The sequence below is a fragment of the Neolamprologus brichardi genome, chromosome 14, assembly GCF_056152115.1.
Source record: "Neolamprologus brichardi isolate AB-2024 chromosome 14, ASM5615211v1, whole genome shotgun sequence".
In the NCBI taxonomy this organism is placed as follows: Eukaryota; Metazoa; Chordata; class Actinopteri; order Cichliformes; family Cichlidae; genus Neolamprologus; species Neolamprologus brichardi.
The window spans coordinates 37092670-37110533 of NC_142117.1; the positions used below are offsets into that span (position 1 = coordinate 37092670).

General features: G+C 45.1%; 2 protein-coding genes across 3 annotated transcripts; one reads left to right on the forward strand and one right to left on the reverse strand.

Annotated features, from left to right (window-relative positions):
* The first annotated feature begins 401 nt into the window (after nucleotides 1-401).
* triap1 (TP53 regulated inhibitor of apoptosis 1) lies at nucleotides 402-1407 on the forward strand. Its single transcript, XM_035912263.2, has one exon. The coding sequence runs from the start codon at nucleotides 407-409 to the stop codon at nucleotides 755-757; it is 351 nt and encodes a 116-aa protein (XP_035768156.2). The 5' UTR covers nucleotides 402-406; the 3' UTR covers nucleotides 758-1407.
* Nucleotides 1408-7901: 6494 nt separating this feature from the next.
* On the reverse strand, nucleotides 7902-14692 carry il15l (interleukin 15, like). 2 transcript variants are annotated; one of them, XM_087851752.1, is made up of 4 exons: nucleotides 14104-14692; nucleotides 13277-13324; nucleotides 11835-11963; nucleotides 7902-8696 (listed from the first exon to the last, which is right to left on the reverse strand). In XM_087851752.1, the coding sequence occupies exons 1-4, from the start codon at nucleotides 14248-14250 to the stop codon at nucleotides 8589-8591; spliced, it is 432 nt and encodes a 143-aa protein (XP_087707878.1). In that variant the 5' UTR covers nucleotides 14251-14692; the 3' UTR covers nucleotides 7902-8588. The 2 variants fall into 2 exon arrangements, with proteins under 2 accessions (XP_087707878.1, XP_087707877.1); XM_087851751.1 differs by having other exon boundaries at nucleotides 11835-11966.
* Between the last annotated feature and the right edge of the window lie 3172 nt (nucleotides 14693-17864).

Sequence of the window (17864 nt, forward strand, 5' to 3'; positions counted from 1 at the left end):
AGTTTTTCAGTTTAGAGACTAAGCTGTTTTATTAGAGAAAAGGCATAAAAAATATTTATTAAAAATAATTAAATAAATAAAAACTACAAAAAAGCAACACAAATTGTTAGAAATCATTTTGACAAATGAAGAGGACATGAATTTAAACTTGCTACAAAGAAAAACGGAAGAAGAAAAATACAACTACATACTATATATGATTGTTATTTGCCACAAATGATTATGGCAGCCTTAAAAGTACATTTTAGTAAATAGATCAACATTTGAAATATTTCCATTATATAACTATGTATTTTTAAAACACTTCGGGTTCGTAATTTTCTCCTCAGAGTAAATGCTCCTTTTTGTACAAATCTTTGTTACGTCCTCACGCAGGTACGTCGTTTTCTCCAAACCAGCCAATCACATGGCGCACTCCAAGGAGAGCCACAGTGCGCATGTCGTTGTCGCCGACCGGGTTGGAACAGCAGGTAGGTCCTCCAGGTTTCGCTCCTCTGTCGTTTCTGAGCCGAGCGGTGTTTTTTTCCCGGAGATGAACAGCGTGGGGGAGGCCTGTACCGAGCTGAAGCGGGAGTACGACACCTGCTTCAACCGCTGGTTTGCCGAGAAGTTCCTGAAGGGCGACCGGAGCGGCGACCCGTGCACGGAGAGCTTCCGGAAGTACCAGCGCTGCGTGCAGGCGGCCATCAAGGAGAAGGAGATCCCCATCGACGGCGTGGACTTCATGGGGCCCAACAAGGACAAGCCTGAGAGCTGATGGAGGGCTGCTGGGGAAATCCTACAAATGACCACCGAGCATGCGCAGGAGCGGACAAGCTGCTGTCTCTGGGGTTAGAGGGTGAAGCGGCCCCTGAAAGAGCCGTCTCTTTAATTTTAAGCTTTTCTCTTTTACTGCACAGCTCTGTTCGGACTTCGTTTCTCAGCAGAGACACTTACCGCCCAGTTTTCCCCCAGAGAGCTGCTGTCAGCCCTGAAACTGAGCCAAAACTATCTGAATCCAATTACTAACCAGCTAAAGCTCCTCCATGACGGCCTGCGTGCGCGTTATGAAGCGGTGGCAGCCTGTAGCCATGCATTTGCAAATGCATGGCTAAAATAAGATGTGATGCTGAAAACTCTTCTGACTGATGTCATGTGTGCAAAACTCAATCTTGCATTGTACGAATGAATTAAAGGGAGCTCGGTGTTGAAGCAGGACACGTGCACATGGTGTGTTTTTACTCTCTCACGCGTCGACGTCTCTCCTTATGTTTCTGCAGGTTTTTCTTTATCATTCGGAGTATTTTCAGTGTAGAGACCAGTTCTGTCTCATATTCCTCCATTTCAGCGACAGACGTTCAGGTTAAACACGACCAGAGTTGTGAATCGGCTCCTGCTTTGCACTGAAAGCACTTCGTTCTCACATCCCGGATGCTCTGACGTGCAAGCCCGGTGGAGCTTACACGTATCAAAGCCCTGCCTGGTCCTGGGCCCGGTTTGTGAGGGGGGTACGACGGAGGGAGCTTAATGAGTTCATGAGGCAGAGTCAATGTTTTCAGTGCCCTGAAGGTGGCGCTATTTTCACCATGACAAATGCTCAGAGTTTGAGCTTGAAGTCAGCTGGGAGCACTGGTCCTCTGCATGCATCCAGCCAGTAACACCAGTAATAATAATAATAACTTTATTTATAAAGCGCTTTCAAACAAAGTGCTGCACAACTATTTGAAACTAAAAAGATAAAAAAATAAATAAAAGCGATACATAGCAATACAGGTAAAAATGAATGCAGCTGTTCAAACAGGTGACGCAGACAGGTTTTGTGTTTTGGTCTAAATCTGCTGCAAGATTCAGACTGATGCTACTAGAACACAAGAAAATGAATCAGTCTCGTCTGCAGGTTGTTAATCAAAAAGAAGACTCGCTCATTAAATTCACTTTGGCTCGTCGGCCAACAAACTAGAGTGGTTTACGTTGAGGCGGTGGGACAGAGCATTAATGTTTAAATGTTTCCCAGCTGGAATGTTAGAGATAAACAGCAGCACTGAGCGCGCTCAGAGGATCCATAAATATAGTTGTTGTAGTTCCTGCTGTGTGTCCGGTTATTACATCACCAGGATTACTGTGTGTATGGTATTTCACTCTGTTTGAGCATGTTTATACAACCCAAGTACAAAATAGTTTAGTCTGTTGTGTAAAACGTAAATAAAAGCAACGCAGTGACTTCAAGTCTCATAAACGGTATTTTATTCACAGTAAAACACAGAAACATATCAAACTGTGAACATGAACTATGGTGATAAAAATGTGAGCTCCTTGTGAACATGATGGCAGCAACACGTCTGTAAAAGTAGGACAGGTCCATGTTTGCTCTCTAACATCAGTCTGATGGAGGATTCCAGCTGCTCAGCAGTCCTGGCTCTGCTTCGTCCTCTTGCTGCTTTCATGAAGCTCCAGATGTTCTCAGCTGGTCCGAGGTCTGGACTGCAGGCTCCTCTGAAGCCGTGAGGCTGTTATAGAAGCAGTCAGCAGTTCAGCGTCGTCCGGCTCAAATACAAAGGCCTTCCTGAGAAACATCAGCATGGAGCAGATGTTGCTCTTAAACCTGTTTATACAGGTTTTACAGATACAGTTTGTGTAGATTGGCGATTTTTCTGCTCATGAGTTACAATATGATGCTTCCAGCTGTTTCTTCTTAGTAACTGCGGCGCTGCCACTCTTTCAGTAAGCTGTCCAAACTGTTGCTGCCGTCAAGATGACCTGATAGTTTTCTGTTTTTCTGATGTTTCCTGTGCTGTGAATAAAATGTGAGTTTTGCTTTTTTTTTTCCCGCCTGTCCCGTTTGGTTCTTTTGCATCAGATTTATTGTCTAAAGGCGAAGAAAGATGCCCAACGCATTTACTTTACCAAATGGACCATCCCAGCTGTGCTGTCATGGTCTGTTTGATTCACCTTATATTGTTTATTTTATTTATTTTCACTTGCTCCACACGGGACAGACTTGACTGGGGAAAGAAAAACAGCGGGGAAGAGGGACGGGGATAAAGGGCAAAAAACAACTAAATACGCAGACAAAAAAAATCCATCAATCACCTGGATCACCTGTTAAGAAAGAAAAAAGAGAAAACAAGAGTAATACAATAAACAACATCACAATGATATATGGGAATATGACAGTAAATACTAAATATTAAACATTATTGTGCAGCACGTAAGATCGACAGCACAGTGTGCTTTGAGGTCGGAGCCAAAAAGGGTGTAGTTTGTGTGTGTGAGCACCCGTGTGTACACCTGTGAGCAGGGCCGTGCAGAGAGGTTTAAAGGGGCGGGTGCTCAAAGTTAAAAAGGGGCACATTGAACCAGGCTGAATAACAACAGCACACATTCATCAAGAATCTAATATGGGATCGCATCATACTATATCACTGTTGTGAGGTGGCGACAAGGCAAAGCAAACATAGCCGATGTTTTACCTGATGGGTACAATGTTGCTGTTGAGGGGTTGCTGTGGATAGTGCTGGAGGGCAGGGCTGTGTTGATCTGTAGACAGTAAAAAGTCCATAGGAGAGATGGTAGCTGATTAAACAAGTGTCATGAGATAATAACAAAATGCAAAGATTGGTGACAGCGCTTGGAACCATAAGGCAACAAAAAACTGTGAGAAATAAACTCGGCTCTGCCTGTGAATCACTCTTTGCTTCTTCCTTCCATCCCATCATCTCATATATCACTCTCCACTTGCTGTCTATCTGAGAACAAGGCACAACTTGCTATTGCAACAAACTATAATCTAATTATCCACACCTAACAACTCTTGCACTTAATGATGACAGAAACATGTTATAGCCCCGCCTTTAGTAGCCTCACACAGCTCCTACTGTTTCCTCCTCATGTCCTTACCAGCCATGTCTGGACAATGTTATATCATGAGTAATATTTTTTTTAAACCATATACATAAAACACACACATGCACACACAGTGACATTTTAGACCTTCTTCAGAATACTGTATACACTATGGGCATCATGGTGCTGATCCAGAATCCTTACATTATTATTTATTACTAGAGCTACAATAATAAAGCAATGAGGAGGGGGAAGTAATAAATATGAAATAATGTATTTATGATGATTCCATTTGTTTCACTCTCCACTCTGTGCAGGGGCAAAGCTTATTACATTTTTAAACTGTAGAGATACAATAATTTTACTGCTGTAAAATCCAAATTTTGTCTTATTTAAAATATAAATCTAATATAATCTGCTTCTTAATGTATGTTCTTTAAAATACAGCGTGTGTTTTTTAAAATATTATAATTATAATAATGCATAATTATGTAGACATGCATATTAGACCGTTTTTTAGTGAAATATAATCCCCCCAGAAAGGCAGGAAAAGCCCGGAAACTTACTTTAAAACTAAATATGTTCCCTAAAACGGTGACAGAGCTACAGACCCATGACAGCCTTACACAGGTAGCCAGCAGCTATGACCAGCACTACTTGTGCAGTTAATAAAAGGACAGGTAATGTTTGTCGCGCTGTTGCACACGCAGCACGCTCGTTTGTTTCAACATACCAACGTGTCCGTAATAAGCTAACACTCCTGGGTGCTATACACTACAGTGTACGCTGTACACCTACTTACTGGTTTTGTCGCATCAGTCTGTGTCTCTGAGTTAATTTGTGTTTCTCCTGCAGCTCCGGACCGCAAAAAATGCGCGTGCTCTTTGTGAGCTCGTTCCCGGCTCGTAACCAGCGCGTTCTGCCGTCAAGGGCGATCATTGGTTAAATGTGATCATGTGACTGATGCAAGCCAGATCCTTTTATTTAGCAAAACTGTGATTAATAGTTAAATATTATTGTTGAGGGGCCCAGACAGGACTCCGCACGCCCACACACATTAAAAAAAAAAGTTGCCTCAACAAAAGGGCACTTTGGGCACCCATCAGGAAAGGGGCGGGTGCTCAAGCCCCTCTAGCCCCCCCCTCTGCACGTGCCTGCCTGTGAGCATGGACGCGCTTGTTTTTAAAAGGTTCCTTCATGTAATGATCTGCTAGAGGGTGTGGGGGGGCCACAGCCCCGTCCTCCAGGGCATGAAGCAGGTATGGAGGAGATCAAGACTCCAGACATCCAGAGGCCCCCAGAACACAAGAGACCAAGGAAGACCAACAGAGGGGCAGCTGTGCCACTGTCCCAGAAAGAGCTGAGGAGAGTCCCAGATGAGGGGTCACTCAGCAGCTGCGGAGCAGAAGCCAGGGGGGGTTGCAGTGACGTGCCCGTGAGCTCCGCCGGCAGCCAGCTGTGCCTGAGTGACCGAGCCCCAGGCCGAGAGGCCGAGGGCACCCCACCCCCCAAGTGGCCCGAGCGAGCCCCAGGCTCCAGGCCCTGATAAGCAGCCACCAAGGAGTGAGCCAGTGTGTACCTGGACGCCCATCCCCGGACACAAAGAACCACCAACGCACCGATGTCTGAGGGCGTCTGCCACTGGCAGGGGGAGTAGTGGGGGGAGATAGGCCTCCAAACCTTGGAGGGCCTGAGATGTCCCCAGAGAGGTGGCGTCTGATACCCAACCTGACATATAGACACAGACATACAGGCACACACAGATACAAACATCCATTCCCACCCTCATGCTCTCATATGCACTTACTCCACACTCACCCAACGTGGAGACAGACATAGAGAGACGCTGTACACACAATCACACTCCCCAAGCGTACTCTAAGAACCGGGTCTAGGTACCCTTGCCCCTGGAGGGGGGAACTGCACCCAGACCCAGGTGGTGTTACCCTTTTTCCCTGGGGTGGAGAGAAGCAGACCGCCCGACTCCGCAGCAGCAGGGAGGCCCCACAGATGGCCAACTCCTCCTCCCAGCACCCCCGCCTCAACAGGCAACAGAGAACGGGGGAGAGGGGGGGGGTGAAGACTAACACCTCCCTCCACCCGCTCATATGTAGTGTTGATGCATGTGTGTTCATGTGTGTTGGACAGCATTTTTAGCCCCCCCAGACACTCTGAAACGATGTCTCACACTTTGATGAGCTCTTTAGAGAAGTTTAGAGGAGCCAGCTGAGTTTTTGCTGGAGGATGCTCACCCACTGGACCCTGAACATGAGTAGAAGGTATCCACGGAAACAGACTTGAAAACAGGCCGTATCTTCTCTCAAACACTTAGTTTGTTTGGATCTGGTTTAAATAAGACTCTGAAGATAAAAACAAGATGGTTTCCAGCTGTTCGTACTAAAGTGCCTAAACTCCCAAATAGTGGAGCCGATCCAGTTAATGTACAATGGAATTATACTGACATCTGGCAGTGCGCCCCAGGGTGGCTGTGGCTACAATGTAGCTGCCATCACCAGTGTGTGAATGTGTGTGTGAATGTGTGTGTGAAGCGCTTTGGGGTCCTTAGGGACTAGTAAAGCGCTATACAAATACAGGCCATTTACCATTAATGGGAAGTGAACGGTTCTTCTAGACCAGACGTTCCCAAAGTGTGGGGCCCGCCCCCTAGGGGGGGCGCAGAGCCATTGCAGGGGGGGCGCGGCATGAAAAGGGAAAAAAACAAAAAAACAACACTTGGACACTGCTAGCACGTGCGCCCACACAAACGCAAAGCAGGAGATGAAGCATCGCTGAATATGTTTCCAAACCAACTTCATTCTAAGCCAAAGACTAAAAAATATGGTGAAGCAAATCTTCCTTTGGCTTCACCTGCACAAGTGCCGAGGTAGGTCTCCCTGCAGGATTGGTTTTCCCTTCGTTGGGAGCAGCGCTGGGCTGTTTAAATCACGGACAAACAGGATCCCACATTCTTGATTTGTAGTTCACAAACACTTGTTGTAATGACTAACTACTCCTGACATGTTGGAGATGTTTGCTCTTTATACAGTAAAGTTACAGCGGGACACAAATAACATCAGGCTGATCCTGCCACGATTTGTTCCCCCGGTTCAAATCACTGACAAACAGCATCCAACAGTTGTTTATGTTTTTGAACCCATTTTGCAGAGGGATTTTTTGAAAAATGTATTGATAGCAATGTTGAATATTATTACACAGGAAAAAAAACAGCTACATGTAAAATAATCACACCGTGACGCCTCTGCCTTTGTAAATGGAGGGACAATAACTGTGTGTATATGTAAGCATGTAAAACCTGCAGACAGTCAGATTAACAGTATTTTGTCTCTGTCATTCTGCAATTCATCTCATGTAAACAATAACGTGCACACAGCGTGACGTGAATAAAGGCACATGATACCTTTGATGTTGTGTGACGAACTCTGTATTCCTCGTCCACACGTAAACGCAAAAAAGGATTTTTAAAAAATCTCCGTTCTCGTGATTCAAAATGCCGTTTACGTGGACGAAACAGCTGCGTTTTCAAAAATACCCGTGTAGGTGAGGACGTAGAGTAAAAGACTTTATTAGTTTATTTTCTTACAACCTGTAATTTATTGCAGATTACTTGTATTTGCTTAATTGTTTACTAAATGTTTGAGGTGTGAAATAAACCGCAATGGAGCAAAATATGGGTGTGTGTGGTTGGAGGAAAACAAGGGGGGCCCAGCAAAAAAAGTTTGGGAACCACTGTTCTAGACCAGCTCACAGCAGGCTCCCTGTGGGCTGTTAGAGTCAATGCTGATTGAGGATGAACTGAGGGGCTTTGTAGATATGATGCCAAGCTACACTAGAACTCTCCAAGCTCTAAAAATATGACTCTGGGACTTTCCCATTTGACGCTCACTTACCTGGAAATAATTCATTTTTACCATCTAACTTTACACGAACGTTTATCTAACCAAGCTGTACAAAAAGACAGAAGGGGGTCATTTTATTCTGAAGGTGCAAGAAAGAAGAGTGAGGAGCGCGTATCAGCTTACATTCAAAATGAAGTTTATTGTACTGAACTAAATACAGGAGCATCAGATCAAAGCAGGGAGAGAATGAGCTTATTAGACAAGTGGAAAAAGCTTTATATGTTCATGAGGTTTACGTCAGAGCTGTATAGGAGCATATTTTGGCCACAGTAGGCGTAAGCAGTGCTGTCCTTGCAGCTGTCCATTGCCTTATAAGGTCTGATGCATGAATAATGTGGCAGTGGCTTTCGACGGAGCCAGTTGTGCGATCCTCAGGAAGTCCCACATGCTCGGAAACTGTCGCACATTTCTGTGTCTGTGGTTGTGAAATATGTAGACAGGTCTGTGTTCCTCCTGCCATCCTTGGTGTTCTTCCATCAGTTTACCAAGGCCACTGTCCAACTGCTTGGTAGAAGCCTTATTAATATAATAATACTCATTATTAGCAGATACAAATACAGATATTTAAAGCACATTAAAGTGACCAGCGTGCTCTCAGCATCTGACTGCAGCTTAGTTGGGACCTGACTGTGTCTTCTTTATGACGTCATCAGTGAGATGTTATGTTAGCTGATGAGTTGATATGAGACCACAAGCAAGCTTTTCCCACCCAGAACTCTGCATTAGCCTCTAGCTGTACCTCAAACACCACCGAGCTGCATCATGCATTCTGCACTTTATTTGTGTGCAGGAGGTTTAATAGAAAGTTACCGAAAAGAAAGTCATGCCATGTAGTCTCTCCTGAAAGTCCTAACAGTAGTCACTGTTAGATTTCTCAACAGTCCATAGAAGATGTTCAAGAAAGGTCGTTGCATTTTGCTCCTTCATGACCTCACAACGACGACACTTTGGCGCCGTCTGCGGAGAGGAAACAGAAATGCGTGTTATTGTCTGGAAGAAGATGGGAACTTGAAGGGCAGTTGGAGCATTCAAGGTTTTCACCAGAAACTTCCTACAACCCATAAGTCTTTGGGACATGGTGTAACCAGCCTTTAGCTGTAATGTTGGAGTACCCCAGGGCTCTATGCTAGGTCCTCTTCAGCTTCTACTCGAATGTTCTGCCTCGATGTTCAAATCAGTGCAGATGGTACAGTAATGGATTGTACAGTGCTGTTAACCAGTAACTGAAACAAAGCTTACATCACAGTGTTGAAGTAAATATAGTTGGGACAAAAAGCAACACTGATATCTCTTCACGTGACATAATCTACCAGCAACGCTCCTCACTGTGGGCTTTAATCCTGTAATGGTTACATTATCATTAAAATTCTCACTTCTAAGTACCAAATGTGAACTTGTGCTTAAATAAAGAGCAGTTCCTCCTCTGAAGGAATCAGTGAGGTGCCTTAAAAAACCCAGAGACTGACTTTAAAATTGCATAATCCAATATAGGTGCAGGGGGGCTGAAGCCTATCCCAGCTACCACAGGGCATGAGGCAGGTACATCCCAGACAGGTCACCAGTCTGTCGCAACCCTACCAACGGAATGGGTTTGGACTGTGGGAGGAAGCCGGAGTACCCAGAGGGAACCACGCAGACACATGGAGAACAGAAAAGTCAGAGGGTGGAGTCAAACTCACGACCTTGTTGCTGTTAGGCAACAGCGCTATCAACTGCCAACGTGTTGGCGTCCATGTCATCGTCATCAAATTAAAATAAATCTTCCATCACAGATCATCCCATAAATGTTTCAGAGGAAAGACAAACTTCTTGTTGTTAAGCGTTTAAGTTTTTATTAGTTGTTGGTTTTATTCGTACAGTGAATGCAAAACAACAGAGCGCTTTCCATCAACACAAACATGTTAGAATCCAAGTAGAAAAAAATTGAAAACACAACTTAAAAAAAAACAACGTAACGTAAAAGGACAGACACGATAAAAACGTGATAAATATTAAAATAATAAAAAGTCAAATAAAAATAAATATATGGAGGAAGTTCCTAAATTGGACTCCATCACGTTTCTGTGTGGAGTTTGCATGTTCTCTTCGTGTCTGTGTGGGTTCTATGTGTGGATTCTATGTCTGGGGTCTATGTGTGGGTTCTATGTGTGGATTCTATGTGTGGATTCTATGTCTGGGGTCTATGTGTGGGTTTTATATGTGGGTTCTATGTCCGGGTTCTATATGTGGGTTCTATGTCCGGGTTCTATATGTGGGTTCTATGTCCGGGTTCTATGTGTGGGTTTTATATGTGGGTTCTATGTCCGGGTTCTATGTCCAGGTTCTATATGTGGGTTCTATGTCCGGGTTCTATGTCCGGGTTCTATATGTGGGTCCTATGTGTGGGTTCTATGTCCGGGTTCTATATGTGGGTCCTATGTCCGGGTTCTATATGTGGGTTCTATGTGTGGGTTCTATGTCCGGGTTCTATATGTGGGTTCTATGTCCGGGTTCTATATGTGGGTCCTATGTGTGGGTTCTATGTCCGGGTTCTATATGTGGGTCCTATGTCCGGGTTCTATATGTGGGTTCTATGTGTGGGTTCTATATGTGGGTTCTATGTGTGGGTTCTATGTCCGGGTTCTATATGTGGGTTCTATGTCCGGGTTCTATATGTGGGTTCTATGTGTGGGTTCCATGTACGGGTTCTATGTGTGGGTTCTACATGTGGATTCTATGTCCAGGTTCTATATGTGGGTTCTATGTGTGGGTTCTATGTCCGGGTTCTATATGTGGGTTCTATGTGTGGGTTCTATGTACGGGTTCTATGTGTGGGTTTTATATGTGGGTTCTATGTCCGGGTTCTATGTCCAGGTTCTATATGTGGGTTCTATGTCCAGGTTCTATATGTGGGTTCTATGTCCGGGTTCTATGTCCGGGTTCTATGTGTGAGTTCTATGTCCTTGTTTTCGTCAGATCCTTTTTTGGGAAAGAGCAGCAGCTCTGGCATATCAGCTGATCCAGGCTGTTCCCAATCTTTCTTTGAAAACAGGGGCAGAAGGTCGGGATATGTTCCAGGTTTGTGATTCTCAGTTTTGCTCTCGTGCAGGAAACCCAGTCACAGCAGCTAAACCCTCCTAAAGTCCAGACAAGCTCTGAGCTCGCCGTGACATTAATGAGAGACGTGAGAAGGTCAAAAGCACACGCCAAGAAAATATCTCATCTGTTCCACTGAGTTTCATAAAGTTTTCCATTTCCAAACAGGAGCTCGTTTTAACAAATGGCTTTAGTCATAGTTGGTCTACTTAATAAACGACCACAGTATTACTTCATCAGTCCTTCCTTCAGTGTCTGTTTACTGGTCTCTTCTCACCAGCAGTGTTGGCTTTGATTACACAGGAAACAACTCTGTATGGCCAGAACCTGAGCAGCTCCTGATCTTATAACAGTCATCTCATCAATTAGATATTTTTAACTCCTCACCCTCATTCTCTGCCACATGCCTCTCCTCAGCCACCTCCTAAATCGTCCGGGGCAACCCTGAGGTATTTCCAAGCCAGCTGTGAGAGCTCATCACTCGGGGGTATCCTGGCTCTCCTCCGGGCCTGTCGTGTTGGGGTCATGGATTCCCCAGTGCAGCAGATGTTGATTGTAACACCAACCTGTCTAATTGTTTTTAGTCTTTCCAGACCACAACTTTGTCGCGTCCCTCTTTGTTGCACTATGGGACTCCACCACAGCCTCCTCATAGGCCACTGACACACTCAGATTACTGGCTCTCTCTGTCCCTCCTAAATGACCCCAGAGGTACTTAAACGTGGCTCTGACCTGGAGTTGGCATTACAACTATGGTCTCAGACTTGGACGTGCTACTTCTCGTCTCATACGTAATGCAAACTTCCACAATCGGAGCTGGAGGTCATTGTTTGATGAAGCCATCAGACCACCAAACCCAACACCCTACATCTCAAGTCTTTCCATAAAATTTCCTTCAAAGGCAGCAATGCTAACCAAACTCTCCCTGCAGGATGATCAGGGCCTCAGTTTTAATGCACAGTTTAAAACAACTCTTACATTAGAAGTAATGTGAATTCCTCTTTTAGCTGTTTCTCATACCTGGTTTGTCATGGACGCCAGTCTATTCAGCAATCTATTCAATTTCTTCCACTTGGCCTCGAGCTGCCACTCACGCATGAGGACAATAATCTCAGAAGCAAAACATTGCATCGTGGTCCTGGGACAAATCTGCTGGAGGGAGAGAAAGGAGAGAGAGCAAAGGAATGATGCCATGAAGGAAAAAATCACAGCAGTCATAGTCAGCTCCAGAAAGCAGCTTTGCATGATTGGCGGTTCAAAATAATCCTTCTTTATCGGACACGCGGTGAACCCCCTCAGTTCATTCTCTGTCTAAAACATGCTGTTTTAGCTCCTCCCACTGTCCTCTGATTGGCTGATCCTGACAAAAAGAGGGTTTAAACATCAAGTGGGTGGAGCTTCTGTGCACGAGATGACCATATTATGGATAAACAGCAACCTGTAACCCGAGCTATACTGAACGCACACTGAGCTCATTTATCTGTCAGATGTGGCTGTAGCTCAGGTGGCAGATCAGCCACTAACGAGAAGGTCAGTGGTTGATTGGGCAAGATACTGACCCCATGTTGCTCTGAGTGTGAATGTGTATGAATGTTAGATACTCAGCACTTGAACTTAGAAGAAGTGCCTGTGTGATTGAGTGAATGGATTAGTTATATAAAGACAGAGTAGAAAAGCGCAATATAAGAACCAGTCCATTTACCATTCATGTGGCAGGAAATGTCACACCTGAGATGATGGGAAAATACCAAAGACTGAGGAGACCTGTTATTGACCCTGTGGGGTCTCTGCAGCTTCCAGCATCTGGAGAATTCCCAGAACGAGTTGGGTGACTTGAAGAAACCAAACGTGTCCATTTTATGTTGAAAAAGCTTTAAAAATGAAAATGTAATTTTGTCATGGTCGTAAAAATGACATCAATATTATATTTTATCTTTTATTTCCTTTTTTAATGATATGAGGACAAAAACGTCCTCGGCGCTGAGGGTGACAGCGTGCACGTCGAGGCCAAAGGAAGCCGCAGAGCCACCAACACGGAGCTGCTGCAGACATGACCTTTGCTCTGCCTCATGTCTTTCCTTGGGATAGAAAACTTTCTCCTCACCCTGAAGGACACTGAAGGAACCCTGCAGTGTTCCCGACACAGCGAATCCATGTCCCTGTTAATGAAGCTATTCTGTAATTTGACCCCTGACCCCGGCGTCACAGCTGTGCTTGTGTTTTACGTTCACTCTCACTCACTACATCCATCTGTTGCTTTGTTACACATGAAATGTTTAAACAGTGGCTGCAGCAGATCATTAATATCACTGAACAAACACCACTGTCAGTGACCTTTAACCTGAATGTGCACAAGCTGAAGCGATTAGTCAGCGGAGGATCTTTGTGTTGTAGTTGTTAGTCTGTCAGGTATTTTTAGCTGCGGGCTGAATCGTTAGTCAGTGCTTTGTGCAGGCACATACCTCGTAGTCCTCCATGGTGGGTGTGTACAGGCTGCAGTTCAGCGACAACTGAAGGGAAAGAGAAAGTTAGCTGCACATGTGCGTAACCACGAGAAGCTGAACATTTTCCAGGTACAAAAGCTCACAGTGTGCTGCAGACTGAGCGCACGATGAAACGCTCTGAGACCAGAAGCCCCCGAAGCCAAGAGCTCTTCAAGTGCGCTCGCAGGCTTAGTGCTAATTAGCAAACAACACTACGGCAGTACAACCGCATCCATCCAGCTCGCAGTGCAAATATTTCTAGAGCGGACTCATTTTTCCTGGGACACTGACATCTGCTAACGTCATCTGAAAGAGAGTTGTTTTCCAGGGAAAAAACTCCTGTGGATTAATTTTGCATGAGTCACGACTGAAAACGATCTGCATGTCTGGACTCAGAGACGATCCACGATGCTGCTGAAGCAGCTTTGCACGACTCTCAGAAAACAACCCCTTCCTCCCCTCAGCTCATCCTCTGTGTGACAAACTTGTTCTCTCTACGCAGAAGTCACTCTGCAGCTTACGTGTGCGTTAGGCGTGTGCTGTAGTTATTTTACGTGACTCATCCTCCTCAACAATAAAAGCATGCTTACATATCTTCAAGATAAGGCGCCGAAGATACTGCTGCAGTTCACAGTTCACACTGTTCGTCCTGTGAAGTGCAGCAGTGTGGACTGTAAAGCTGAGCAGGGTGAGGTATGAATCTGAAACCCTAAAGCTGCTTCTGACCTTCAGGCATTAAAAAGCGTTCGCGTTGCGTGATGAAGTGCGTGTGTTTCTAAGTGAGCGATAAAGGCTTGCAGTCATACCTTTTTGGAGATGTCGGAGACTTCCTCCTTCAGGCTCTCGACCTGCACGTAGAGGTCCCTGCTGCATGGTTTTTGTGTGATGGCGATGATGTTGACAGAACACAGGAACACAAACACACTCACGAGAGCTGGCCTCTCCCTCTGCATGGCACAGGCGGCAAAACCATCATCTGTGTCACATTATCCTCTGCTGTTGCTGCCCCACAACTCACATCCTCAACAAATCACAGCTGGGAGAAAGCAGACCCTCCGGAGGCTTCCACTCCCCGACCCTCCGACGGGACGCAGATGGCTTAAAGTGTCTTCAGTCCTCTGCTGGACTCCAGCTGAAAACTCAACAGCAGTTGCAGAATGAAGAAAATCCTTTCTCTGGCTCGTTTTCAGGAATCTTTGGTCAAACTTCCAACCTTCACTCCTCCAGTTGTACCTCCCGCTGCTGGGGAAGGCTCCAGCTATCCAAGGAAAAGAGAAATCAATTAAAAGAGGAATGAACATCCAGAAGGACAAGTTTTGGCAGGTGATGTTCCCTTCAGGGGGGAAAAGGTGCGTTATCCGGAGCTGCTGCTCTACACGTGGTTGGAGAGCATGGACTCCCTCTCTTCTGTCCCGTCTCACCCTCCAGTTTTCACTTTCTCACTCCTCCCATTCTTCCTCCTCCTCTGGATTATTTGCATTTTACTTTCAAGTTCCCACCTCTTTTCTCCTGCTGTTTCCTTTGCTCCCAGCAAGCGCGGTTGCAGTGTTTCTTCATCTAAACCCTGCAGGGAACAAAATCTACGCAACACATCCTGGAACTTCTCTGTGTTTGCCAACAGCCTGACTGACTAATCATCAAAACCTGTGAGGGCCATAATTACCTGAGATCAAACATTTTCACTGAAAGTAAAGAGATGGAACCAGTGCCAAAGAACGTGTTATATGGAAACAACAATGGAGCGATCGCAGTGAAGGTCATGGCAGGACTGAAGGCGTCAGAGTTCGGTGCTCGGACTTGAGCGGTTGGTCGTACTTTGGACCAAGACTTGCTTACATCATGAGCTAGAAGTGAGATTATCAGTGTTATGACAACTTCAACACTGACTGCACAGTGCTGAAGGTTAATGAGGTAAATATGTGTGAAGAAATGAAATTTATCAAATATTTCCAAACTCTGCTGCAGGCAGCACACATGGTAATATTAGCAGAAGATCAGCAGCCGTCAAACATGCGATACTGTGAACTTAATCTGTGTGTGATTAAGAGCCTGATCTCAGTGAGCCACAGTTTTATTTTTGTTTGGTTTGGATTAGAGCTGGTATGCACATCGAGGCGGCAGTGCAGCCAAAAAACGACATAAAGCACACAAATGAATGCTCTGTTGGGCTTAACGGTAATGGGTTTCCTCGACTACGCTACTGATAAAAACAACAATGAGCTCTCAGAGACGGGCGATGAAAGCTTCTGTGGCTTGTGCGGACTCTCAAACCCACATCTGCTAACAAGAGTCAACTCAAAGCCTATAGTTTCCTCGACTAAGCCCTGGCACATGTCTCGGTGAGGAATTTCTCAGTAATGGGAGGAAAGGCTCCGGGAAGTAAAAGCAACATAATCTAGGGTGAAAGTTGTGTCTGCTGCAACATAAATGATACCTAATAACGTGCCGTGGAACAGCCTGGAACAAGAGCTCCAACTTCTTGGACACAGAGGATCTGCGTGTAAAGCAGCTGGGATGGCACAACGTTCCCCGTCTCTCCTAGAAGTCTCGTGCTGCTTTTTCCAGATGTTTGCTGGTTGTCATTTAAAGGCTTCGTGTTTTAAACTGACACATTTGTGAATCTCTGGTTTCGGTTTTGTTCTTAGGGGCTAAGGGACGGTGTCGGCTGAGGGAACATCTGCAAAATCAGCCTGAGACCAGACAGATGTTCCTCGCTCTTCCACCAGTATCTCATACCCCCCCTCTAATAACACCTGTACAGTTATAACTCACCTGTGTAAGTTTATATTAGTAGGGGTGTGGCCTCTGACGTAACAGACCGCAGCCGCTGGCTGCGGTCTGTTACGCTTCGCCTCAGCTAATTGAGTCCCTGAAGGCTTCAAAATGCCACTTAGAAACTGATGAGTAATGAAAGACATGCTCCAGGAAAGACAGCAATGACGTGGAGCACATCTAGCACATGGACAATGTCCAGCTATATGTAGCGTGTGCTCCTGCTGTCACGGTCCCTGGTGAGGGTTTAGTTCTTGTTCTTCTTCGTTTCCTGTTCATGCTCGTCTCTGAACACCTCGAGTTCACTCGGCTGCGTCTGTCCTGTGACACCTCATCAGTAAACACTAGTGTCCCAATGCCACGGCCCGCCATCACACTGCCTCCACCGGGTCTTACAGATGATGTGTGTGCTTTGGCTCGTGAGTTGTTCTGCGCCTGCTCCATTTTTTATTCTGGTAGAGCTTGATTTTGGTCTCATCTGTCCGAAGAATGTTTTTCCAGGTCTGTGCCGGCTTTTTAAAATGTTTATTAGCAAAGTCCAGTCCAGCCTTTGGATTCGTGAAGTGGCGTGGATATCGATACAGCGTTGTTTGCTTGGTTGGCTGCTGTGATGGGGTTTCTCTTCACCATGGAAACGATTCTGCCATCATATCCCACTGGTGTCTTCTGTGGACGTCCTGGTCTTTCTCCAGTGCATGCTTTCTTTCTCAGGATCAAAGCTGTAGATATCACCCTTCCTAATATTATAGCCATTTCTCAAATGTTTTTTCCTGTTTTCACAGTTTAAGGATTTCTTGTTTCACCTACACGGAGAGCTCCTTTGACCTCATGTTGTCTGTTCACAGCAAAATCATCCAAATTCAAGCACCACAACACAAACAGATAAAGACATAACAAAGGATCTGCCCACACCTGAACACGAAGCAGCCTTTGAGTCATTGTCCAGTTACTTTTGGTCCATTTAAAAAGAGGGCGGCACGTGTTAAGCAGCTGCAACTCTTAACGCCTTCATCCAGTTTAAATTTGGAAACCCTCAAATGAAAGCTGAGAGTCTGCACATCACGTCCATGTTCTAACTATAATTGGAATATGTTTCAACAAACGGGTAAAAACCCAAACTTGTGTCAGTCCAAATATAAACATATATGACCCTGACTGCATGTTTAGACAGAGAACTTCTTCCTTTTTCATAAATATGATCTTGAAATGTTGCCACTGTAAATACTGAAAGGTTCAGATATTCAGGTTCCCTCAGCCTTCCAATGTTTCCTATACTTCACTCTATGATTTAACCTCCTCCAACCGTACATATACTCCTAACTGCCATCATGACCCTAATGTGAAAATGCTTCATCTTATATTTAGTTATATCTGCCATCAGCATTAATTTAACATGTACACAGAAGTTAAAACCAGCTGGATTTCTCCTTAAATCTTAGAAATAAAACGAGCTCTTACCAACAGTCCGGTTGTGAGGACGGCTAATGATGAACTGCGGATCAACAAAGAATGCGTGAGAAGGCATGCGGAAACTGAAGGTCAAAGTTGAATAGAAGCAAAACTGAAACTGCACGGCACTTATCAGAGATCAAATACTTAAAGGAGTAGTGTGCATATCACAGGAGTCGGCTTTAACAAGCAGGCTGAGGACTGCATCAGGTTTGACTGGCTCCTGTAATCCAAGCTTTATACCAGAAAATCAACACGTTCTCACTCCCAAAGCGTAACATTTTACGCTAGGTGACAAATCGTCAACATATTACGTTTTCGGCTACCCACCACGTTCCTAAATGAC

What these genes read in the sequence shown, in the direction of transcription:
- triap1 (XM_035912263.2), top strand. Translation starts at nt 407, where the DNA reads ATGGCGCACTCCAAGGAGAGCCACAGTGCGCATGTCGTTGTCGCCGAC.
- il15l (XM_087851751.1), bottom strand. Translation starts at nt 14,250, where the DNA reads ATGCAGAGGGAGAGGCCAGCTCTCGTGAGTGTGTTTGTGTTCCTGTGT. An exon ending in CCACCATGGAGGACTACGAG is followed by an intron (nt 11,967 to 13,276) that starts GTATGTGCCTGC and finishes CTCTCCCTCCAG; the next exon opens with CAGATTTGTCCCAGGACCAC. An exon ending in TGGCGTCCATGACAAACCAG is followed by an intron (nt 8,697 to 11,834) that starts GTATGAGAAACA and finishes TCCTCTCCGCAG; the next exon opens with ACGGCGCCAAAGTGTCGTCG.